We start from the raw sequence: 26,618 nt of genomic DNA on the forward strand, positions 1-26,618 counted from the left end.
AAACAATGTCTTATCTTAGTGTTATCTTATTATACCATATTACTAATTAAAAGGCAATAGGTATTTTGTAGGTGTTTTTGAACAAGTACAGTGCTTTTGGCACCGTAAACCTTTGTCTATTTGTTCATTCATCATTTTCACCAAAAATGATCAATTAAACAATTTACCAAAAACAAAAGAATGAAAATCTGACTTTACCAAACCGTTTTGTCTAATTCACCAAATGTACTTTTCAATAACACTTTCAAGCCTTACATCCATGGAATCCGTCAGTGTGGAGCATTAAGCACAAAACTAACCCAGGTATGGACCCCTCCTGGTTCATCCAGAGTTACTGTCATCTCATCAGCCAGTAAACATTTAGTTTAAACACCATCCTGGATATTTTTGACCCCAGTCGAGGCATTTAAGCTTAAGGATGGATGAGTTCAGTCTCTGCAATGATTAGGAGCACTTGTACTTCCAGGATCAACTTGCACTTTCAAGAATGTTGCATCCCTCTAACAAGCTTTGTACATGTTTTAATGCTTTTTTTTCTTACTTTTTTTTTACTTTTCTGAGTCTGCTGTATCTCTTTTCTTGTACACTTTGGCTGAAATAAAGAATTTGCATAAAAATTTGACACACCCAATACAGACTTTGGACCTCGTAGGGCCCCACCTCCCTCTACACAGTAGCTCGTCACATACAATGCTTCAATCCAACAGGCTTTGCAAGTTATACACTTTGGAGTTGGAAAATGTGGAGAAGACTATCATTGTTTTTAATAATACTTCATGTGATATTGGATTGTAATGCAATGTGAAAAGTAGTTGTATATGTTCAATAGCAAAACTGCAAAATATACAACATGCACTTAAAAGTATTTTGAGTACCTTGAGCAGCTTGTGTCCCCATCCTGTCACTGTGCACTCCGGTGTAGATGTTGTCCGAGGAGAGAGAGCCCTTCAGAGAACAAGGCTGTTGGGTCTGGACTTGGACAGGACCAGGTCTGGGTTGAGAACTAGACCCAGAGCTAACACTGGAGACCGTTGAACCCTCCGACAAAAGCGAGCTCTTGGCCGGAGAGTCTGATGAACTGACTGCACTTTCACCTTAATGAAAGAGGGGGGGGGGGGGGGGGGGGGGTCAGTCAGTGTCTCAGTGTCAGCGTCTATCATCAAGCAATTTGTTCACACACACCTTTTCTGTCGGTGGAAGCATTAACATTGTTTCTGAGCTGCTGCACCATTGGGTTCATGAGCTTTCCAGCTTTCAGCTTGTGTTTGCTCGTCCTGCGTCTTCGTCCGCTTGGAGGAGCAGCGTGAAGGAGGCCAACACTAGGGGGCAGTGTTTTTCCAAGCTCCGTATATAGACGCTCGATCTCATTCCTCTGGAAGGCCTGCAGCTCAGATATCTCCTTCATGTGTCTAAGGAAAGGAAAGTTTCTTAGACGACATTCACAAGGATAATTAAACACAAATATTTAGCATGCGCCTGAATATTTAACGAACCAACTGTACATTCAATTATAAAGTTCAAATTTACTTTTCTCTCAGTTTCTGCAGCTCCCTCTTTATGTCCGCATCTTCAAACTCCGAGTCGTTGTCGCTGCTGATATAGGATGACTGTGTGTGCCCTGGAGAAGGCGTGGGGGCGTGCCCGTTCATTGCTACTGACGGACGATTTGGCGAATCTGTGCTGTGCTCACTTTTGCTCCGCCCACTGCGCCTAAGAAAAGCTACCGCCCGCTTCATGAGGTCACTCCCACTGTGTTCAGACAGTGCATGTGAAGGAGGAGCTGAGTGGGACAGGGGAGGGGCCATGCTGCTGCTGTCTTCATCTGCAGAGTCCGAATATAGGTGGGTGGAGTGGTGACGCTGGTGGTGATGTGTGGACGCGTCCATTGTCTTGGCTCTCGGGATGTGCTGTGGTGTGCCATTGAGGCTGGAAACTGATGTGGTCTGATACAGGTTTGGTGGAGCAGAGTACCGATTACTGGAAGGATTGGAAGCTTCCGAACCATTTTCATTTGGCGCTCGAAGTCCACTAGACTTATCAGACTTGGCTAAACTCTTGGTGTGGCTGCGAGATACAGCCGTACCACAAGAGGGTGCTAAAGAACTACAGATACTTTGACTGGTCTTGCGTTTCTCCATGTTGCAAATGTCATCTGGATGGGTGGGAACAACCTGGAGAAGCATCAAAGTTATAGTCCAGTGAGACATTTATTGCAGCCTGTCTTTGAACAACTAATTGCATGTTATGCAACTGACTGAAATGTTTGTTTACTTACTTGGAAACGGCTTTTAGAGCAGGGGATATCTTTGTGCAGGCATCTATTAGGGTCTAAAAGCATTTTAAAGACATGTTACAGCAAACATTGGGTGTGGTTATTAAAAGAGTAGAAAACTGACACCTACCCGTCACGGCAGAGTCTGTTGCACTCACACAATCTGCATGCTCTGGTATCTGTGGCTGCAAAAGTGACACTTTCATTATTAACTGTAGCATGTGAAATTATGTGAAGCTGTATGCATTTACTTGTCAACAACAAACTTTAAAAATTATTGGTGCTGGTTAATTAACATTCATATTTTTACCATTGGCTCCCCTTTCTTCTTTGCCTGTGATCCCTCTGTGCTTTGTCCATCTGACCCTGGCGTAGAGCTGATCTCTTCTGCACTGGAGTACAGTGGGTCTGATGTGGTGTTAGACGACTGACATGGGGCGTGCTCCTGATAAAGCAGATTCCTCAGTTTCTCATCTAAAGTCTTAATTGTTCGATCGACAAACTCCACTCTCCGCGGGCCCTCACTGTCCGACTCCCCCTGGTGGCCACTCGTCACCTGTTGACCCGATGAGGTCTGAGGTACTTGGTGTGCGGGACTTTCCGGTTGCGACGTCACCGATCCGGGTTGCATTGATGAAGCGAAAGGTTGCTGCAATACCACAGACTGTTGGGAAGCCACTTCTCCAGAAGGGCTGGTTTTAGTCAGATTGCTTTGAGATGATGCACTGGGAGGGGCCGCTTTATTGCCGTCATGCACCTCCAAGGAGACAGGTGGCACTATGGCACAGCATGGCATCTCCGTTACCATAGAGATGCAAGGATCCTCAACAGAAAAAGAGTGGTTGAGACTAGCAGGAGGGAAGTTAGTCACACTGGACTGCGGCTGCTCTATCTGGGCCTTGCTAATGGTTTGGTCCTGTGGTTGCATCAGTGACGTTTTGTCTGTAGGGGGCAGCGTGGAGGAGGAGGATGAACGGGATAAAGATGCAGCATGAGTAGACACTGCAGCACCAGTAGCACTCGGCTTGACGGATGAGTTTTCAGATTCTGGAAAAATAAATAAAACATAATAATAAGGGGAGTGTATGGATTACTTTGTGGAAAGATTAGGAGAGAAGCCTGGGCACAGCGGTACATCACCGACTGCACACAGCATCAGGCGTTGTCAGCACAAGTGTAATTTCTGCCATTCATTTTCTGCCTAGAACCACTGCAGAGGCAACATTATGTAACCAACTACAGAAGGATGGACCACACGCACACTAATTCATGCGGTACAATAACACCGCAATAACAACAAGACCAAGCTATTCTTAAAGCATATAGAAAAAGATTCCAAAGCCCAATATGTTTAATCTATGATAGGTGTAGTGAAATCAACGGTTTCTTATCCTTAACTCTTCATCTAAATCACCCATAATCTGATGAAGCTATCTTCCACATAAAGAGGAAATAAACCACAATGAAAGAAAACAGTGGGAGTGGTTATACAATTCAAAGACACAGCTATTTTTAATCATGCAGTATGTCGAAAAACTTAAATAAATCAGTATGTTTGTAACTACAGCCTTCCTGTGACTGGCTTGGTTTATTAGGGCTGAAAATGAGATTATGAAGTATGAAGGCAATGATAACAGAATGATGGGTGTCACAGCCTACCATGGTCTGTAGAGGTCAGAGATGTTTTCTCTGAGTCGGCGTTGGGGATTTCGGCCACTGGGCAGATGATAAACCAGCGCTTGCCTGTGTGTAGGACTTTCAAGGGCAAAGAAAGCAATCAATTCACATCTGTGTTTATCATTTATAGTGCAGCTTGCTTCTATACTGAGAAATACGTTTAAAACTCACCATTTTGCTGGTATACAAACTGGGGGCTGCTTGGAAATACAGCCTTTGACCCCTAATAAATAGAGAAACACATTGTATTAATATAAAGTTTCTATAGGTTTCATTACTATAGTGGGCACCAAAGTTAATTGCAGCGATGAAGCGTCAACAGCACAGGCACCAGCAGATTAATTGAATCCTCTCAGCCTTTCATTTCTCACCTCGGTCTCCAAGGTCCCATGTGAATTACTCTGTTTGGGGCTGCCTGCCAGATCAGGATCTGTCTCTCCCTCCATGTCCTCGCTCAACATGTCCTCAGCTTTCTCCACGATGTCCTTCAGCTGCTCGATAAACATCTCCTTTTCCAGCAGCAGAATAAAGTCATTTTTCACCTGAAGAGGGAAAAGAAATACATTTGTGGCACATGAATGTTGATGGCAGACATACAGTTACCGACAATGAGCTCCTTACTTAGAATATTTTTTACTAAGTTTACAGTTCGAGAAACTGAGCTAACATTAGGTTTTGCTTGATTTTGATTTTGACATTTATCATAAAGCATTGCAGGTATACCGGTATATACAAATAAAAAAACAAACAATGTGAAAGTAAATGTTGTGATGTATGTAGCCGAGTGAGTCTGTTCTGGCCTCGTGACTTTGCACATACCATGTAAGTAGCAATTTCTTCTGGTGCATCCCCATCCAGGTCAAATTTAAAAGTGACCATCTTGTGATTGTGCGTTTCCAGCTGACACTCCACCATCTTGTCCCCTGTATTAGACACCTGTGAGTGAGCAGGAAGAACCGTTAGTAGGGCATTTCTACATATGCACAAGTACATCTCACAAGATTGGAGCATTATGTAAAAACACATTTTCTCAAAAAAATAAATAAATAAAGTGAAACACAGCTATTTGTTCTTTAAATACAATCAGAGTAAAACATCCTAAGCGGTGTTTTCTGAAATCTGAAGAGTACAAATGATGTTGAAGAAAACCTCTAAAATCAGTATTCACAAAATTAGAATAGGATAGGATAGTTAAACAGGATAATTAAATGCAGTTAAAAAACAGTCACTTAAGGAATCTGTCGGGTTTATTTACTCATTGTGGTGCATCCTGGAGGAAAGGTCTGGATAGATCTGTCCATTACGGTAAACAACATGGTGTTTAGCCCAGTGTGTGGGACTGTAGGCCTGGTAGACGCAGTGCTCTGTTTTGCTGATGAACAAATCTGAATCTACACAAAGCCTCACATTAAGAGACCAGTGACTCTATCCTTCAGAAACGCAGTGAAACACAGAGGCCTATTAATGTCCATGTTACCGACTACGGCTATTTTCGGGAAAGCTCTCAAATGGCTGTGGACACTTTTTTTTTATCTGTCTTGAGTTATTTCATACTATATTCTATTCATAGTCATCTAACATGGCCTGTCTTTATGCTCAAGTTCCCATGACATGGTTAAACAGAGCGTTTTAATGCACCGCCATTGACTTTAATGAGTACTGACTGACAGCAGCCTCACATATGTGGCACTGAGCTGGTCATGAAGATAAAGAGATACATTACAATATCCACTATTTTCCCTACATTATTCTAATTTTGTGAATAATGATTTTGTTTTTTTTGTCTCCATTATAATGTACAATTTTCAGAATTAAACCAGTACTAAGTAACTCATGCCTTTAGAAGCCATAAGTGCCATTGCAAGTGTCGTACCATCTTGTGTTTTTTTTTTTAACTCATTAATTGTCCATGAGAGTAAATGCTACGCTGACAGAAAAGACAAAGGGCAAGAGGGATATTGTACATCCAATTACACCATGGAGGCTGTAAATACTGTTTAAGTGGTGGTAGTCCGCAGTTAGCTTTGCCTGTTAGCCTGTTAGCTTCTCCTTAGCATTACTGTGTGTATTGGTGACTCTGACCCGGTGCAGGGAAGTTGCAAGCATGGTTTTCTGGCCAGAGACACCAGGGGGAGATGAAAGACCCCCCAATCAATCTATTAACATTTGAACTAACAAGTTAGTTAGTACTGCTTTATGAGTAAACAAAGCTTGTGATGTTTTATTCTGTGTTTAGGATGAATACAAATTGAATTTTTTTTGACAACTGCAGCTACTGTACATTATGTAAAAGTACATTTTCTCAGAGTACCTACATTAAGCATGCTTAATTTGGGCTTGCTGATCCTCTCTTGTCGGGAGCGGGTCCGTGCAGACTTGCGGTGGTGTTTTCTGACCTTTCCGTCCCCTTTACTCCCATAGGTGCCCTCATACCCATCACTCATCTCTTTACCTGATGTGGCATCTGAGTTCACACTGGAGACACAACAGGTACTTGCAGTGAGAGATGAAAATTTTAAACTTAAAGCAGAAGGCCTGTGTGCAAATAGGCATCGCCTTTGCAGTACTAATATTACAAAAAATGTATTAATTATGTCATGGTTTACAAATGCATTTCAAATTATTTAGTCATGTGTGAAGTGTAACAACCTGTCATAGCTCTGGCCAGCAGCGTGTTTCTCTGTGGCTTGATCCTAGAAAAAAAAAAGGTTACATTGATTTCAGCAAGTGTTTAGGTCGACAAGATTTTATGCAAGTGCATTTTCAGTGTGGGTACAATTATCTATGCCTGAGACGGTCACATTTACCTCTATGGCAGTTCCAGTTTGTCCCTGTCCCATGAGTGGTTTGAGCGGAGTCAGACCTGCACTGTCAATTGTGGGTCTCAGAGTCTCGGTCTGCACTGGGACCTGGCTTGGGACTGGAGTCTGGGAGCGCAGTTGTGACGCGCAGTTGTTGTCCGCAGAGGTGCTTTGGAGAGATCCACTGTGCACCGGTGAGGAGTTTCCTATGGGCTGGACTAACTGTGAGTGAACCACTCCTGGGTGAATGACATGGGTCTGCTGGAGAACCTGAGAAAACAATACTTTATTTAATATTGTTGGTAATATTAATAAGAGTATTGTTTTAATATATATATACACATAAATAAAAAAAATCACACAATCAATGAAGCTTAAAAACACAAATGCACATTTATTGCAATTGTATCAGATGAAAAATAAATCTGAATTAATTAAAAAAAAAAATGTCTAGAGGAGATAAAGACTTGTGAGCACTAATTGCTTACAGGTCTATATAACAATTTATTTAGATAGTAAATGTATTGTTATATATGCATATGTGTGTGTGTGGCTTTAACTGTGTTCATATGTAGTTTAGCCTTTAGCATTTGCCAAATGGATAACAAATCAAAACTAGCAAGCAGTTCAGCTGACTTGCACATATTCAAATTGTCCAATGTTTAATGTGCACATTACATTACATGAAGGTAAAATGATGTACAGTATGCCTCAGTATTATAAAACTATCAATCTATTAGATGTACTATAGACGTACAATTTGACTCAAATGAAAGCACTGGACATTATTTAGCCACTTTTAAAAAGCACACACAATTCAAAGCAAACAACACAAGGGAGGGGTCTCCAGCATGATTCCTCTGGGAGCTACTTTTACAAAACAATCTAGATTTAGGTGACCTAGACTTGGGTGGAGAAAACACTGAATATATTTCATCACAATAAAAAAAGTTTGTCCAAAACTCAATCCCAAAGAGAAAAAGTTTGACACATCCTTACATGTAGGAAAAGTGAAAACGTTGGGGAAAACTATTGGCAGCCCCTGAGCTACAAATTGGAGACCCCCTGATCTTAGACACTCCCCAGCCATGCTGATTACCTGCATCAGAGAGCTTCCATTTGTGGGAGGCTGTGTGCTCTGAACCAAGGCACTGTGGGCATGTATGGGGTGTAATGTGGTCAATGCAGATGTAAATACAGGTTGTGCATGGTGCAATGGAGAGGTGGGTGTTATCTTCCCCAGCACAGGTGTGGGAGAAGGTAAGAGGGAGACGGGTATGTTTGGAGACAGCATGTTCTCCACCATCAGGGGTGAGAGAGGGGAGGAGGTGGCAGTGGGGTGGACTGGTCCGGGGCAGAGGAACATGGAGCTGGGGGATGGAGAGGTGGGAGGAGGGTGCAGAGCAGAGGTGGAGGAGGTCATGAGGGGGGTGTCACAGTCAGTCAGCACCTGCACTGTGGGGTACTGAGAGGCACAGAGGAAGACAGTAGAAGGAAAAAAAGAAAAATAAAGGATATCAAGGAAAGGGTGCACTTAGTGGAATAATAATAAGATCTGAACATTTTACATATTTACATAAAATGGTGTGTCCCACATTTTCAAGCTACATCTGTGACGGTAGTGTGTGTGTGCATTTTACAAGCTTTTCTCTTGTGAAGCATTTCCAAAACAAAGGCAGGTTTAACAACCAAAAACAACCAAAACTGTAAATCATCATATGTGAAAACTATATCTCTGAAGTAACGTTGAATTGTTGTTTGTACACGTAATTACAACCAGAAACTAAAACAAAAATTGGATACCTGACAAGCTTGTGTGGACTGAAGGGAAGTTGAGATCTGAAGGGGTTGCAGGTGCTGGTGTGCACTAGTCTGGAAAATAGGAGAAAAGCAATCATTGCAAAGTTCAATAAAAGACAATAAGGTCCATGTCTGGTCAACAAAATACTGTAAATCATTGGCAAAGGAAACAAGGAGGGAGGATGTTGGCCAGAATAGTTTACCTAATTTTGAAAAGCCACATTTCCTTCAATTGAATCAGAAAACAATAGCCTAATATTTCCCCTCTGATGTGACATTGACAAACATTAGCTTCTCAAACAGAGTCCACAGGCCGATGTGATATTTCAACAGCTGGCCTCAGAACCAAGTATGTCACCGTTGCGCCTTACGAAAACTGACAGTGTGCTGAGAAAGCCATCATATCTCATCTCAATTTACAAAAGCACGTCAAAAAGGCAACAAAAAGAAAGGTCACTGTCAGCCTAAATACAAAGTTTTCATATCTAATCTGGTGAACAAGCGGTGCACAAAATGAGAACTATCAATGTTGGGGAGAAAAAAAGTCTGTCTTTAAAACCTAAGCATTGCATAGGACACTAGATTAATAAGAATGTCATGTTTAAACGTCAACTTTAATGAATTTTGTCACAAATATGTTACGATGATGGACTCTACTTGAATATGTGCCCAAGTAATAATCCATGAAATGTATGTATGTAGTGAATACATAAGATAAGATAATCCTTTATATAATTATATGTATTAAGTTGCAATTTAGTTCAAGCTAACATAATTACATGGAACGGATTTGCAGCTCTTTTTTCATGTTATTAAAGCAGTACCAAGTTACTCATGCCCCAAGAGGCCATAAGCGCCTCTGCAGGTGTCGTAGCATGTTAGGGGTTTTTACTTAATAATTGTCTGTGACAGTAATAGTGACAGTACGCTGACAGAAAAGACAAAGGGAAAGAGGGATATTGTACATTGTGCCACAACCCAATTACACAATGGAGATAATTTTGTTCACTCAAACCTGGCTGTAAATACTATAGCCCGCAACTAGCTTTGCCCACTAGCCTGTTAGCTTCTTCTTCGTGACTCCATTAGTGTGTATTGGGGCCTCCGGGTCGAAACAGGGAAAGCTGCAAGTTCGGTTTTCTGGCCAAAGACCCCCCCAATCACCCAATTAACAGTTGTATTACCCCCAGAGGGACTACGAAAAGGATTTATTTATAATCGTAAAAAAGTACTTAGTACTGCTTTTAAAAAAATGCCATGTTTCCTGGCAATTTACTTTACTTTCTTTTCTAAACTGCTTAGAGAAAACAACGACGGGTGTGTGTCCTGTTTCCTTGAGTAATTCATTTAATTACAGTCATAGATGTTACATTGATGAAAAGTAGAGTGCAACCATTGGCCAATTAAACAACTCAATGAAGTCATTTGTATATGTGTAAACAATACAATGGGTGCATCATTTCACAGTTTATCCTCACCTGTTGCGTCACATGCCCAGTAAAGCTTCCAACCTCCTCCACTAATGTTTGCGAGTACTGGACTGGATGTTGATGTGGTCCATTTACCGAATGTGCATAGTCCATGTTTGTTTGTAGTGTTTTCTGCTGCAATGATGCATGGTGCTCCTGAAGATTGCTCAAATGTTGATTGTAAATTTCCGCCTTGGCTTGAGGAAGCATCTGATTTGAAGCCATGCAACTGGGATAGGTTGGCTGCATTGGGAAGAAGCCTGAACCCTGTGGGCCGTGTGCGACATATTGTGGCGCAGCTGATGACTGGCATTGTTGTACATTTTGAGGCGCATATCCAGCCGGGTTAGACAGGGAACCAAGAGCAGCAGCGGGATGACTGTGGCCTGACTGGAGGTAATGCAGTGAGGTGCTGGACATGCCCTGAATAGACTGATTCTGGTGCTCCACAGAACCAACCTAAAACACAAAGAGAGCGAGCGAAAGACTTGTCAATGTTTAAAATCAACAAAGACACACATCATGTTAAAATATACCAATGCTAGAGCAGGGCAATACAACCTTTTTATATTTAACTTTTACAGCTTTCTTATAATGTGTTTTATGATTTGCATAATGAAAAGAGTTTCAGGTTATATAGCCCAGCTCATCACAACTGTTCAATAATGAATCACTCAATTAGTGAATTAATTACAGTATCCTGAGAGACAGTGGCAAAGAACAATAGGCCCAGCAACATTGAAAGACTGCAGTGAAAGTTGATTGGAAAGCAGATGTTAGGGTCAGTCAAGACGGGATGGTAAAGTGAACGAACAAGAAGAACAAAGTCAGTTAGACGCTATGACACGGGGTCCACCATCATGCTCTGAGACCCAAAGCGCAAGAGTCAAAGATCATAGGTCAGAGCCGCTCCATGCACACTGAACTCTACTGTTAGGGTTGTAAAACAGGGGATTAGGTAAGCAGTCGAGACCTTGTTAGAACGCTACAGGAATTCCAACTATTAACCTACCACTGCACCGGTCACTTGGTTTTCTGAAAAGTCTTGGGATGATTCTAGGGCTCCGGTGGAAGACAACAACTGCATCTTGAGCGTGGCATCTCCGTCACTGCGGGATAACCTGTGAGCAACTGTAGGGTGCACGGCTTGAGCGTGTGAGGAAGGGCAGTGGGCTGATTTGCCACTGATTATGTTAAAGAGGGACTTCTGTAGCCGGCAGAAATCTGAGCATTCACTTGCAGTCTTTTGACCATGGCGCCCAAAACCAGGGGGATGTTGAATGTCACTGTAGTTTGAAGTGGGTTGACGGTTACCCGTGTAAAGCAGAGACAAGCAGGCCTGGCATGTGTGGCCTCTTTGCATGGACAGAAAAGGGTTGTGTTGAGATGTTAGACTAATGAGGGAGCTGAGGTCAGAGTGCCTGCGTCCGCCAAGCGCTGGAGCTGCTAAATTTTGATTGGCCGATCTCATGCAGGTGTCACTGAGGCGCCGTTCTGGGGACAAAAAAGGCAAGGTCCTAGGGTGGGGAAATCCATCCTCTGCCTCTAATTCTATAGGGCTCAATTCTGGTTGGGTCTCTAGGAATATAGGGGCAGGGCTAACTGGCCTCTGAGCTTCCATGAGGCCGTTAAGATGAGCGATGTGATTGGCCCTGGAAGTGTCTATAACAGGAGCACTCCCCCTTCTGGTGGCAACGCCCAAACGCGTCCGGAGCTCAGGGCTCAGAGCAGGTCTCCATACGTCACCTTTATCACAGGAGCGAGGTCGGGCTGTGGAATGACCGGGCTGACACCCAAAATGCAAAACACAAGTTACTGTAATGAATGGGATAGGCTCATCGAGAAGTCATGGGACTGAATTAGATGTGGATAAACTAATTCAGGAAAAGGTCAAATATTTTATGCTTTCCGCTTAAATACAGACCTGCTGCGTGGTCATCGTAGGCTCAAGAAGCGACTGGTAGAGGATGCTCTGCTGACTGCTGTGTGAGTCTGAGTACACGGTGGAGCCTGTTCCACTGTCCATAGTGCTGTCTGCTACAAAAACACAAACAAAGTCATTTCAAAGCAGAACTAAATAACTCATGCCCCTAGAGGCCACAAGCGCCACTGCGGGTGTAATAGCACGTTGCGTTTTTTTAACTCATTAATTGTCCGTGAGAGTAAATACTACGCTGACAGAAGTGACAAAAGGGAGAGAGGGATATTGTACATTCAATTACACATTGGAGATGATTTTTTTCACTCAAACTTGGCTGTAAATACTGTTTAAGTGGCGCTAGCCCGCAGCTAGCTTTGACCGTTAGCCTGCTAGCTTCTTCTTCGTGATTCCATTAGTGTGTACTGGGGCCTCCGACCCGGAGACAGGAAAGTTGCAATTGTGGTTTTCTGGCCAGAGACACTGGGGGAGATGAACGACCCCCTATCATCCAATCAACACTTGTATTACCCCCAGAGGGACTACGAAAAGGATTTATTAAGGTAAACAAGTTACTTAATTCTTCTTCAACTGACTGGCCACAATTATGAAAGCACAGGCAAGATACAAAATATTCAAAAATACATACACCACAATGCACTTTTATATATTTTTTGTTTTTTCTAAATATTAAAAAAAAAAATCTTTCATTACATTCAAATCAAATTCAAATGCATGTACACTTTTCAAGTTATTCGTAGACTGCTTAGCTGAAGTTCAAGTCACCATCATACTGTGTAAAGGTGAAATAGTAGGAAATCTCACATGTGACGGATGTGGTGCTGGTTGGGAGGTGGTTCAGTCGGTTGTGATCCTGATCTTGCTCCTCTGGTTCAGTTCTAGTGGAAATGCCCTGAGAGGATGTGCTCTGAGCCCTGTGGTCCCCCTCTGCCCTGTCCTGTCTCAGAGAGGTCCTCCCCCTCCTCCATTTGATCAGTGCAACTCGGTCCCGGATGGACTTCCCAACGGTCTTCACATCACTTTCATGGAAGAAGCCCGACTCCACCTGAGCGAGTGCAGAGAAGCATTACATTCAGGAATAATCTCAGTAAGTATTCGGGGAGAACACATTGTATAGCTCAAGGGGAGAGAGGAAGACAGGTGAAAAGATGCAAGTAAAAGGGAAGAAATCTATTTAAAAAAGGAAAGAGTGTTGAAGTATTGCTTTTGTCAGCAGCTGTAATGGTTGCACATTGATTAGGCAACTGTTAGTGCTCCAACCAAGGAAATAGAGCCAATACGAAATTAGACACTTGAAATACATAAAGCAAAGACTCCAGTTTGATCATGACTGGCGATACAACACATCAAATAGCTGTGGCGCTATACTAATTTGTCGAATATATGTCAAAATCAAAGTACTTTGTGCCGTCTCTACATAATGCAAGTATTTTCCACTGGCACCAACAACTATATGGGTCTTAGTTGTGCTTTATATTGGACAGTGGCTTGTAGTAACTGCCAAAGTATGTATAATTTGTGATTCACTCACTATTTCTTGTGCTACGACTTCAGGCACCTCTTTCTCCAGGTCAAACGAGAACTCAATGGCTCCCGTTTCTTTGCATTTCCCCTTCAGCTTCTTGTGGTCTTCTACCCACAGCTTGAGAGCGATGGACGCCTTTTTCCCATCATCCTCTTCTGCGAGCTCCACCCTCACACCAGTGTCCTCGGCAAAGAAGGCGTGGTTTAGCAGGTCTTTGATTGAGTATCTGGCAAAGGAAACAGACAATAAATGCCCTGTTTAATATGGATGTTACATGAGCAACTTTCTTCAACGTGACGAGTAATGATTATTTGTGTGGTGTACCTAGTTTAGAGAGACACATTTACGTAATATTAGAATAAGAGGGAGATTTTGAGCCAAACAATAAAGAAGAGATAAGAAAAAATATAAGGAATTGAAATATATCTCATATAGTTCAGTCACTCAGTCATGCACAAGAACACATACAGTAACATGTAGCTATTTTTTTAGGAGGGGCAGAATTTGGTAGTACTATGTTTAAATAGTCCAGCCATAATTCTGCTGCATCGAAGCAAAAGAGTGCGATCCACAAGAAAAAAGCCACAGAGACCTTAGCGTTACCCTTTGCGCTTATGCAACGCGACTGATAGATGCCCTGCAGATATAAAGCAAAGCTGTGATGCTGCTGAGTTGTCAGCCGTCTGTGCCAAAGCGGTGAGTTAGAGAAAGTGAGAGGAAACAAACTCCAAACAATGACAGGGCAAGACGCTGGTTTAAACTGCGGACGTTATGAATACTGAGGTCAATAACACTCACCGCTCCTCCTTCTTTTGGCAGATGCACTCTCCAATAATCTCCTTTATTTCTGGATCCATGACCTTGTTGTAGCTGGCCGGCTTCACTCCCTGCAGAAAAGTGGAAGGGAAAGTGCAGAAATGATGGACAGTATTAAATGTTGACAGGGATACGATAAAACATCTGAATATCAAATACAGTTCAGTGTGAAGTTGACCGACATTCATGGCCTTCTTGGTACTTTCATTATTAGTAGTACTTTTATTATTAGAAGTACATTTCTGAACAACAAGCTTTAAATAAACAGGAACAATCCATTGGTGGTTTGTTTCTAAATACCCTTCAGAGGAAAGTAATTGGCAAAGTATAGCAATAAAGAAGACATAGGCATCCATCTAAAGACAGATTCACAGACTCCCCCTGACCATTACTGTTTATTAAATGGCATATAAGATACAGGTCAAATTTCAACCAGGCCAAGGAAATCAATTTCCCCTTCAATGCATTGCGGACATGATTTCGAGAGCATCTCGGTCTTCGTGTGTTTATAATGCTTGAGTTAAATGTGCACTTTTGGGGCTTAACCCCCTTAACCCCCCACATTAACTGAACGCATTTTCTCCAGTCCAGCTTTAAATCAAATCTAAAAGCTTCACGGCTAGAGCTTATAGCCTATAGGCCAGTGTAAAGTGAAGACTTTTATAACTAATCTGAACTTTTTTGTTGCATTATCAACACATTTTGTCACATTTTTTTTGTCTTTATGTCTTTATTTATTTATTTTTTGCTTTGTTCATTGCGTTTTCATTCTCATTTTTGTCGCTATTCTAACGCTTTGTTCAAGAAGCTTCTATATTTGGGTAATGACAAACCGGAGAAAATGGGACAACCAGAGAGGGTTGTCTCGTGATCGGAAGGTCGTGGGTTCGAACCCGAGCTCCCGCAAATGCACACTGTCGTTGTGTTCTTGGGCAAGACACTTCACCCTCCTTGCCCCCAGTGTCTGTGTGCATTGGTGTATGAATGCGAGTATGAATAGGTGACTGGTTCCTTTCTGTAAAGCGCTTTGGGCCTGATAAAGTTAGAAAAGCGCTATACAAGTTAAGTCCATTTGCAATTTAAAAAAAGGTGCTCGGTTCAGGAGGGGATTAAGAGGTTAAATATTATAACGTTTGAATTACAGCTAGTCACGATAGTGTACACTTTATTTCCTTTATTTCTTTTAGGGCTGAAAACAAATTGAGCCTGTCCAAGCAGCTATAAAGACCATAGGCAGGAGAAAAACTTACGCTGGTAACTTTGCGGTAAATCTGGGCAGCGTTTTGGCACTCAGAATAGGGGTATTCTGAAGTGGCCATCTCCAGCATGCACATCCCAAATGCATACACATCTACCGCTTCATCATAGTGCTCCTCATACATCTCTGGTGCCATGAACTCTGGTGTGCCTGAAAGTACCACTCAAAATGAGGAATGTTTCATTTCAATCTTCAAATTATTCAAATGATACAAACTTACCTATGACACTTTTGGCGAAGGAAGCTGCTTTCAGCGTTGCCAGTCCCAAGTCGCCTATTTTCACTGAACCCGTGGGGCCAGTAATGAAGATGTTGTCACATTTCAGGTCTCTGTGTATGATGGGAGGCGTGCGCGTGTGGAGGAAATGCAAGCCTTTCAAAATCTGTCTACACCAGCTACGCAAAACTTTGGGCTTCATAACTTTGAAACGCTTGAGATACCTACAAGGAAGACAGACAGTTAAGTGTGCAAAAGATGAATCAATAACAAATGATCGGAATACGCATCAACGCTCACGTTTTGAGTGTCCCAGACGTCATGAGCTCAGTCACCAACACAATACATTTCTTCCCTTTGAGAGGAGACTCCCAGAAGTCATAAAAGCGAACAATGTTGGGATGCTGAAGACCCTTCAGCATCTCTGCCTCCTCCTTAAATCGCTGACGTTCCATTTTTGACAGCTTACGATCCTAAAAGGAGATGTGCATTATTTTGCAGATACATTTAAGATATTAAGATTTACATTGTGGACATAATATTGAAAAGTTATGTCATGACTGTTAAAACAAATGAAGATAAAGACTTGCATTTCCTGATTTGTATCTGAGTGGAAATATTCCGACTGAGGAGATAAAATATCTTGGATATTTTGTCACTAGTGACCTCTCAGATGACAGACATGCAAGATTTCTATGTGTACTGCCAATGTAAAAACTGCCCAGGTCCTTTTGCTCTCCTTTATACACGCCACACCGTTACAAAAAGAGGAGCCTGCATAAACTGACTGTCGCATACAATGACATGACCCAGCAGACCAGAGAATTTTACTGAAGGTTCCAAGGCACTCGAGTGCAAGTGAAATGTTTGTAAACTGAAATGTGAGTATTATTGTATTTACTCATTTATGTGCAGAGTCACTCTGACCTCTTACAGTAAGAGCTCTGTCAGGTTCACATCCAAACTGTGGATGCACTGGAGATCCTGTCTAGTTGTCTGATATACTGTATCCATCTACATTATATTGTACTCTATTTTATCATATTATAAATATATTATAATTATATTGCATTATACGTCATTCTTTTTTGTTCACTTTATGGATCATGCTTCTGTGTCCATAATAAAGTCTTGAAAGAATGAATGACTTTGTTCAGGGAGCATTCAAACCCCTCTACTCCTATGTAAATGTGTTGAAGTATGATGGTGACAATGTTGAAATGATTGTTATAATAATTAATATAAAACTACACTGAGGCTTATGTAGAATCAGTAAATAAATGTATTTATGAACATTCAAAAACAGGACAACTATGACGATGAGAGTGATGAAAAGTGTCTGCAGTTGTTATAAGGGTCTGAACACTTCGAGTAGAGATTCATAGGATTTTTGTCCTATTCTTATTCTGGAGATGTCCTTTCCCTTTTCATTCATTTCAGGGGTGTGTGTTGAGAAGCATAACAGAGAGAAGCTCACACTCTCACACTCTCACACCCTCCACCACACACACTCCGCTACATCGATTCCTTCTCCATCTCCTTCACTGGTCCCACTCCATCCCCCCATATATCTGCAATCTAACGAGTTAACCTTGCACCTACCACACCTTCACAACCAGCATCAGCCATCGCCCACACTCCATTCACTGAAACGAACCAGCAGGACTTTCTACCAGCAGTTTCTATCATCACTCAGAGGTCTCTTATGTAATCTTTGCATGCATGCTCCACACAGGCAAGCAGTGCAGCCGCCGGGCTTTCATCAGACAACAATGAATACAGCGACATAGAAAGAAGTAATCAGGGTGATCTCATACTAGTAAATATTCAAACTGACCCACAACAAGACGCTACTATCCAAGATAAAGTGAGTGAACATACAGTATATCCAAACGTATAAGAACAAACATTTTGCCAAATAAATAAGGATCCAAGAATGCACTGCTATGAAATTAGTGTTTTATAGCTAACAGTTGCTGGCACATAGTGATTTGCATAGTGATTTCTTAACAGGTTTTTACACACTAGTCTATCATTGAGATTTGTAACCCACACTTGCATGACCATGAAAGGCTTTCACACATCAGCATTACCAGTATTACAGTGTGTGAACTACTGCGCTAGCTCATCTAAACCATGTTATTGAAACAATACTCCTACAAATTAAAGCATAGTGACGTAATGAGAAAGGATGACTAGGATGTCGCGCGTCTCAATGTGGTGCACCAGCTTTTGTGTCGGATGGTTCTGGGGGTGGGGTCTCTCTGCACTCCTCTCTAGCGCCATGAATAATTCAGCGCTGCAGAGATCCCAGGACTGAGGCGAACTGCGTGAGGGGGTCCGCCCAAAGAGAGGCAGAGGCAGGGTTATCCCCACGTGTTCTTTCCGCTCCACAGAAAAACACGTGGGCACAGATACGGATCCGGCATGAAAAATTTGTGAAGCATAAATCGGTTTGTCCTTGTTGACTTCGGCTGCGGCGTTTTTGTCCTGAAGTCTCCCCTTTCTTCCCATGAATTACTTACTAAGCACTATAATGCCAGGAGACTTCTTTACAGGATTATCAAAATGTATTGGTGGTCACTGAGTGCATAATAGAACTAAACACAGCTTCATGCCAGCGCCATCATGTGACACCATCCATCCACCCGATTTAAACACACATTTTTGTGTGATTTTCACACTACATTACCTCAGTGAGTTCCCATGACTAATATTTAAATCTATTACCTCCTTGTGCTGTGCATAACGTCCTGTTTATGTCGAGTGAGCACCGCAGACAGTGGAACTAATAGACTTGTACTGCGAGGTGGTGGGTGCTGCACAGTGAGTGTGGATTTATAAATGGCCTCCTGCTCAGGTCCCAATCTATTCCCTGTTCCTTCCTGCCGCCTGTAAAACTGGTATGTGCAGAGCAATTGTAGCCGAAGTAAGAACATGATGCAATAAAGTAATACTAGTGCTAGAGGATTATCACTAGCACTAACAGTAATTTCATCCATGTACTCAAGATATTGTTGATAATAATGTTTAGCCTTTCATGGGAGGTGCTTTCATTTGCTGCAGATCATTCTAAACACTAGAAAGTCTATTTAGAGAAACGCTGAAGCTTCAAACACAGCAGTGAGTCAGACTTGTGAAAACACACTTTCTCGCAGAAAAGAAAAAATAAATAAATAAAAAAAGCCTAAAGTGTTGCAGTCCCATTCATGCAAGCTGCTAGTATTAACCTTGGTCTGATCGTGTGCTTCTTTTAGGCCATCGGCTAGCTCTCAGAAAGGGCTTAGAAAATGACTTTTGTTCCAGGAAATAGGAAATACTTTTTATTTGGATTTTTATCAAGTACAATAGTTAAACTTCTTCCACAAAAATTTCCACACGCAGACTCCCTGCAGTTAATGAGAAATTGGCTCCTAAAGCGGGGAAGTTTGTGAAAAAATTGACATTTTAGCCTCTATAGGCATTTTTGACTCCGGTTATTTCAAAAGGTGTAAAGGCCACAGACTTAAAATTTTACAATCATAAAGACAATACTAAAAATATTCAATATGTGGTAAAAGAAGGTGGATAGGAGTGCTAGTTTTTAAGAAATAACTTTTGAAAATATGCCTTTTTTGAAATATGCGTCCTATTGAAACAAGCACACTATGGGACCTACCATTTCCCCATGACATTTTCAAATTAGATTTTAAGAACATAAATAACAAATTGCTCCAGATAAGTTTCAAACATTCTTTTATTTTTTGTGATTTTGGGGTTTTTAACCATCAGAAGCAGATCAAGTGTATCTTGGCATATGGACGAAAGCTTGACTTCAGTCTTGCCTGTTAGATCTTGTAATTCATTCAATATAAGACCTTCTACTGCAGTGGTTCCCAACCTTTGTTCTTGATTCCCCTCCTGTGCATGCTGTAGTCAGCCCGGGGCCCCCCCTCAGTCGAAACAAATACAATAAAAAAATCAAAACCTGAAAATATTTACCGATATGCATTTTAAACACATTTTCTGAAATTAGATAGTTTTATGCACCTGTTGTGATTTTTAACCATTTTAACTTGTGCAAATGTATGACCTGACACTCTGACCAGACAAAGCTCTGGGCCCCACCTGCCGTCCCAGGAGCCCCCGCTCCCCAGGTTGGGAACCACTGTTCTAACGCACTCTCTATCCAGGCAAGGAGGCTAAAAAGTTCTTGTCGTTAGGGTCCTTTAAAGGCTCTTTCTGATGTAAAGTGTAACTCCTGAATTACTGTCCTCGTTCAGTGTTTCAAAAGTTCACTATTATTTCTCAGATTAGACGGTGATCGGAGGAAAATCAGCTCGAATCCTTGACATCAGCCTGTCCGATCTGAAATCAAAAAGTACCGTTAAGTTTAATTTACAACTAGTTTATTGTATGTTGATGGTACCTTATATACCAATTTTTTTTTTTATTACATTGTATGTACAGTTTTGGGGCCCATATGAGTAGATTATTAGTTAAAAAATAAAGTCTAGTGTCTGGGATGATAATGGATGATTGTGGATCTGTGAGTGGTTTGTTGTGCCTTTTCTGAAACCGCATCCTCCTTCCTTTTCCTACTCACTAACACTGGAAATGCATGTTCCCTCGAAGGAAAGGTCTGTCCTAAGCAGAACACGCAGCAGGAGAAGTGGTTTATAAGCATCGATGCGACTCACAGGTGTGTGTTACAGAGAGCAGCCTCATGCACTAAACTATTTATGTTCCATGTTTATTTACAAGAGTCACATTTTACAGTCATATAGATATTTGATAATGAAAAAGAAAGCAGAAATGAGACCAAATATTGGCAAGTTTTAAGAAGCTAAAATATAGTGTACATATGAACAATCTGAATCTGAAACTCTAAGAGGAAATTAATGTTCAATTCAAAGAAGTAGTGTAAGTGTGAAGCAAAAGGAAGGAGGCGGGTTCAGAAAGGGCCAAGGTCAGATGCCACAGAGTCAGACACATTTTGTTCTAGGCCCAAGGTAGAATTTGATGGGGAAAAAAAGAAATCTCACTTCTCTGATATTAATTTAGACCAACCCAATAAATCCCTGTAAATCTAAATGCATGACTTGATTATAAGACGGTGATAAACAGAAAAATACATGACATACCTCTAATCTGAGGCCTCTGACGACTCTGCAGTTCATTGATGATCTTTAGCAGAGTCTCATCAGGATCATTTCTCTGTTGTCCAAAGTCCTCCAGACAATCACAGGAGATCTCGTATGTGGCCACAGATGGCAGGTTCTCCCACTGTAAAAATACAGACAAAGCACATTTTAGGTTTTTAACAAAAAGTACAGTCAAGAATCAAAGCCATATCTGAGGAGCCAAAAGGACAGAAACTGAGAATTCAGAGCTTAGATTAATATAATATTTACTATAATTTTCAGTCAGATAGTCTTCAAAACGTGTTAAGAATATTGCTATAAAAAGGCCTCTAGGTAAGTGTTGGATCGCAGTTTGCAGAATATGTTCAGCATTTTTCAATGTGAATGCAGTTGTTCCGAGCCCTGGAGGATTCATTCTGATTGTCCCATGAATACATACCTCACTCTTTCATGTTGAGTCTTTAAATGAAGTGAGGCGAGGCTTTACAGGACCAGGCTCCACCACAACATGTTTTCATCACGTAATTGTCCTGGAAAATGAAGAAAGCAGATTCAACAGAAATAACTACAGCAGTAGGGCAGGCCTTATGTATCATGTACAAGTAACTGTACTAATATTCTCCATTTTATCATGGACTTAATTGGACTTTGGAGTGAAATAAGAGACTGAAAGGATCAGTGATTCCAACTCACACCGAAGAGACTTATTCCAGCAATAATAAACTATTAACCACAGTTTACTGCAGTGAACAACCACAGACTGTAAAAACAACAGAGCTGTTCACAGTGGCACTCTTTAATTTACTTTTTTGATTGGTTTGCGCTTTATTATAGCAACAACATTTGACAAACTTTGATAGGTTCAAATGTCAACATGCTTAAACATCTTTTTGGTGTAACTAACTGGTAAAGTTATTTGCTATTATAATTTCTAAAGCAAATCAGACAAATGGGGAACTACATCCAGAATGAGAACAAACTACGAATTTTCTTCGGGTCATACATGCAACGTGAGGCACAACACGTGTGTCGCTCCCTCAGGCATTATTTGTATTAGCATTATACTACACAATAAATAAGAATGTACTCACGAGTAGGACAACCCCCTGGCTGCCGTTTTAAGAGTCTTTGCCTGGCGTAGGTCTGACGATCTTTGAAGAAGAGTTCGCAGAAGTTTGCAGTTCATTTTCCTCGCTGTCCAGGGAGTATAACAGGTCTATGGTCCAAATCCACTCGTTTGCGATCTTCGTGAGTGTTGCCCACTCTGCTCGAGTTGTTCTCGCTGCAGAGGATCTAAAGTTTGCCTTCAGAAAGCTGGATTTTCTTCACGATAGTAGCTAACAGCTGCGCTGTCAGTGAAGGCGCTCCTCTGGGCTGCGTGTTTACTTCCGGGTTGCGGTGTCAACGCGATGCGCCGATTGGTCAGAAGTAGGTCAGGTGACCCTAAAATCATACGCGCCAGAAGAAAATAGTTCCCATTTCACGCTCGAATTTCTCAAAAACTGCAGGGTTTCTGCATGTGGAAACTTTATTTGACCCCTTTTGTTTTATATAGTTTCAGAATATGCAAAGAAATTGTATTTCTGATTTCCTGGAACAAAACTTCACGCTAGAAAAGCTAGCCAATGGCCTATTTGGACTTGGGGTCTATCTGCGAATATGTATTAGGCTGGGATCTTTACACGCTGTGCACACAACACCGCTGGGTCCACATGTGGCAACTGTTGAATAATACAAGAGTGACTGCAGAGGGACAGGCAGACATGACATGAACTGCCTAATGCAAATGTTTGGGTGGGAATGAGCTCCTGCCAAGGTCTTCAAGGGTTATTCGGCAAAATGCTTGAATCCCAGGTTTGAAAGGAAAATGAATAGCTAGACATAGACAAAGACAAAGAGGTTGCAGACCAGGTTTGGGCCTGGATGGAGAATATCTGACATCATCCAGTTGACATTAAAACAAAATATTCAGTTCTGAAATATTCCCACACAGCAAACACACACATATTCCACATGCTGAGACAGACAAATGTTTGACGACAAAGCCCTTTTTCTGCCATTATTGCACTTTTTAGATACAAAAAAAACTGTCACACTCCCAAGGGGCAGGAGCAGCCATCTCCTACTATTGATTATGCACTAATAGAGTCAGACGTGCCCCCGTGAGCAGAAGACGCGCATTCAGGAAGGTTTGCACCCGACCATCCATCTTCCAGACACACCAATCTCAGACGCTGCTGCTGATGTCTTTACACATGGCTGTCATAGAAAAAAAACTATTATTGATGATTCTGTGCTGCATTCCTTTCATCCAGAGATGCTTGGGTTTCTGAGATGTTTGATTTAGTTTCGTTTGAGAATGAGAATGAGGGGGTACATGAGCCATTACAGCAAACAGCAACTGAGAGAGGCTGTTGAACTTAACCCTTGACAAACCCTTCCCCACATCTTGAGATAATATTGTGCATACATTATATGCACATTACAGACTGCAAAGAGGAGCTCAATGTTATAGCAGCACCAACAAATCTCAGCGCATCAGCTCATACTTCCGGGTTGGCCAGTCGACAACAATGGTTCCCAATGCAGACAGTGGTCAATTCTCTCACAACCTACCGCTTTACACAAGACAATATCAGGAAAGGATTTTAATCTACTGCAAGGAAAGGAAGTTGCAACATTTATGGAAACATGGCAGACACTGTTACAGCTGTTGCATTAACTGTAATAACAAAGTAAAATAGTTTAATTAAAGGAATAGGCCACTGACCTAATGTAGCCCATCTAATATCTCAATAGGAAACGAGGGGGGCGGTAACTGTTGTTTTCTCCCTTTAATCTTAAAGGAATAGGCCACCATTTTTCCATACTGAGATATGTTCCTACCTGAGCTTAGACGAGTTGATGCGTACCTGTCTGGTCTTTGTGCGTGCGCTCAGTCACACAAAACGACCAAAGATGTTGTTGGCATTTGGCCTCTCCCAATGTATTCCTATAGCTCCAAACGGGGGTGAAGTTCGAAGCTACCACGCTCTTCCACGGACACGCACAAAGACCAGAAAGGTACGTGTCAACTCCTCTAAGCTCAGGTATGGAAAAATGGTGGCCTATTCTTTTAAGATTAAAAGGGAGAAAACAACAGTTACCGCCCCCCTCGTTTCCTATTGAGATATTAGATGGGCAACATTAGGTCTGCTGGGTCAATAATAAGCTTCACCCCAGATTTGAGCCTTCCCAGCATTAACACATAACTGTCTGCATAAAGTACCCAGAAACAGGTCAACTTCCCTTGCTTACGCACGACAAAGGCTGCTACACAGACTCAGGGAGCGCCCTCACCTGATCCTAGCCGGAACTATTCCCTTTTTTCTAACACGTTACCTCATACGTCTGGGTGATAATTGAACAAGAGCGTTAACTAAGCCAGATTTCCTGAATATCTGGCCTTAATATTTACAAGCCCTCATTATAGCAGCTAATAGTAGTCACAATGGAGGGAAAATACCAAATCCCCATCCTCAACAAGCTTAGTTCACTAACAAACCGTTTTTCTTTCCTCAAATACATGCCATTCAAACGGGATTAGAGTCATTTTGGGTCAGAAAAACCCCAATGTGACAGAGATTGATCTAAGAACATAAAGCTTCCTGTACAGAAAAAGAGCCAGTGTCTGAAAGTGTGTCAAAACATTAAGGACATTAAGGACTGTGTGTTCATTCAGCATGAACACACAGAAATTCTAATGGATTTAAAGGAATAGGCCACCGTTTTTATATACGAAGATATGTTCTTACCTAACCTTAGTCGTGTTAATATATCCCCGTCTGGTCTTTGTCCGTGCGCTTTGCCAGGCAAACGGAGCACATACGCAGCCTCTCCCACATGTCACATAGCTCCAAAAAAGCTCACGATAGAAGCTACCAAGCTCTTCCACGTGTTCCCTATTTAAATAAAGTTACGTGAAGTGTTTTCATGCGAAGTATATTTACACAGAAATGTAGCATGTCGATTTTATAAGCAAATAAAAAGGGGCACTATATTGTGAGGCGTAATGATACGAGGAGCAAAACGTCCGCGCAGTAACTCCTAAAGGTTATTGACGGAAGTGAGCGGGGGGAAGTCTTTAGGAGTTACTGCGCGGACGTTTTGCTCCTCGTATCATTACGCCTCACAATATAGTGCCCCTTTTTATTTGCTTATAAAATCGACATGCTACATTTCTGTGTAAATATACTTCGCATGAAAACACTTCACGTAACTTTATTTAAATAGGGAACACGTGGAAGAGCTTGGTAGCTTCTATCGTGAGCTTTTTTGGAGCTATATGACATGTGGGAGAGGCTGCGTATGTGCTCCGTTTGTGTGACAGTGCGCACGGACAAAGACCAGACGGGGATATATTAACACGTCTAAGGCTAGGTAAGAACATGTCTTAGTATATAAAAACGGTGGCCTATTCCTTTAAAGCTAAGGCTATGAATGATCAGCTACTACTGGGGAGACACAGTGTAATGAATCGCTCCTGTTCAATCGGCGGAGGATGCAACTCTATATTGATCACACAGGAAGCCTACTCCTCAGAGGTCAAGACGACACACAAGTACAAAGGCTTTCACTGGGCAAGATATTTAGGGGAAACAGACATAACCCTAAACATGCAACATGACAAAAAAAAAAGTAGGCATGTGTTGATTGTATTGAGCGGTTTCAGAGCTAGAAGGTTCCGGTTTAGATCCCTGGCTGGTCGGGGCCTTTCTGTGAGGGGTTTGAAGGTACTCCCCTTGTCTGCATAGGTTTCCTCCAGGTACTCGGGTTTCCCTGCCACTAAAAAATGTACAATAAGTGAATCCTCCATCCAGGTGATTCTACCCATTAGCCTGGCTCCACATTTGAGGCGGCATTGAAGGATGTGTCAAATGCAGAGAACAAATTCCTTTACGTCAAGCAATAAAGACTTCCATGTAACAAAAGAATCCACCCTTTGGTCCAAAATTGGCATTAGGGCAAGAAATTCATCAATTCAGTGAAAGTCAAACTAGTAAATGAAAATGAAAATTTAGATTAGATGTGACAAAACTCAACATGCTTAAAGTGAAGTGAGAGGCTATTATTGTTATCAAGAACAAAGAACCATGAGTGGTTATTTTCTTCCGAGGTAGCATCATACAGCAGTGGCCTACTTTGTTTGCAGGTTTGGCCTAACTTTAAGATGGTGCTCAAAGTGATTCATACAGGAAAATAAGCTCACACATTACTACCTCAGTGCTTTATGGTCATCTCTTAACGAATACTAGGCTTAAAACATTTGTTATGCATGAAGTAAAAAGCTATAATGTACAATACAGTGTTATACACCAAATAAACAAGGGGCACCTTCTATCAAACAGTCGACCAAAACAGAATCACAATAACACACAATGTCACACAAATCTAAGCCATTAAATCCAAAACAATGCTATGCTATTTGATAGAAAACACAAGCAGTTAAAAATAAAAATAGCCATTAATAATTGAATAGGCCAAAAATAACTCCGGTGCAAGGATACACAGGGTCGAAACCCCTCATGTCACTAATACAAAGGCAATTATTAACAAAATATGTGCAATTCCTTAACAATCTGTAGCAGTATAGTGATGATAAAATACAAGGTGGAGGCATAAACACCCCCTTTTCATAAAAGGCTGATGTAAATTGAAGCTGAAGTGGAGAATGGCCATGTG

At 41.6% G+C, this 26,618-nt stretch overlaps 1 protein-coding gene across 1 annotated transcript in view; it reads right to left on the minus strand.

Annotated features, from left to right (window-relative positions):
• The window catches only part of LOC306963975 (serine/threonine-protein kinase WNK2), a 38,621-nt gene that overhangs the window by 5,346 nt on the left and 6,657 nt on the right, over positions 1-26,618 (minus strand). The window contains exons 3-26 of the mRNA XM_079557781.1: positions 16,075-16,247; positions 15,778-15,998; positions 15,550-15,707; positions 14,282-14,370; positions 13,490-13,709; positions 12,763-13,003; positions 11,944-12,056; positions 11,035-11,805; positions 10,029-10,478; positions 8,554-8,622; positions 7,850-8,215; positions 6,757-7,020; positions 6,599-6,642; positions 6,265-6,424; positions 4,769-4,885; positions 4,321-4,491; positions 4,121-4,172; positions 3,932-4,027; positions 2,583-3,319; positions 2,403-2,457; positions 2,276-2,328; positions 1,528-2,171; positions 1,183-1,409; positions 876-1,094 (exon numbers count right to left, since the gene is read on the minus strand). Coding sequence (XP_079413907.1) covers positions 876-1,094; positions 1,183-1,409; positions 1,528-2,171; positions 2,276-2,328; positions 2,403-2,457; positions 2,583-3,319; positions 3,932-4,027; positions 4,121-4,172; positions 4,321-4,491; positions 4,769-4,885; positions 6,265-6,424; positions 6,599-6,642; positions 6,757-7,020; positions 7,850-8,215; positions 8,554-8,622; positions 10,029-10,478; positions 11,035-11,805; positions 11,944-12,056; positions 12,763-13,003; positions 13,490-13,709; positions 14,282-14,370; positions 15,550-15,707; positions 15,778-15,998; positions 16,075-16,247 — 5,710 coding nt within the window. The remainder of the gene's footprint in view (positions 1-875; positions 1,095-1,182; positions 1,410-1,527; positions 2,172-2,275; positions 2,329-2,402; positions 2,458-2,582; positions 3,320-3,931; positions 4,028-4,120; positions 4,173-4,320; positions 4,492-4,768; positions 4,886-6,264; positions 6,425-6,598; positions 6,643-6,756; positions 7,021-7,849; positions 8,216-8,553; positions 8,623-10,028; positions 10,479-11,034; positions 11,806-11,943; positions 12,057-12,762; positions 13,004-13,489; positions 13,710-14,281; positions 14,371-15,549; positions 15,708-15,777; positions 15,999-16,074; positions 16,248-26,618) is intronic.

Source organism: Gobius niger, assembly GCF_951799975.1.
Source record: "Gobius niger genome assembly, chromosome: 6".
NCBI lineage: Eukaryota > Metazoa > Chordata > Actinopteri > Gobiiformes > Gobiidae > Gobius > Gobius niger.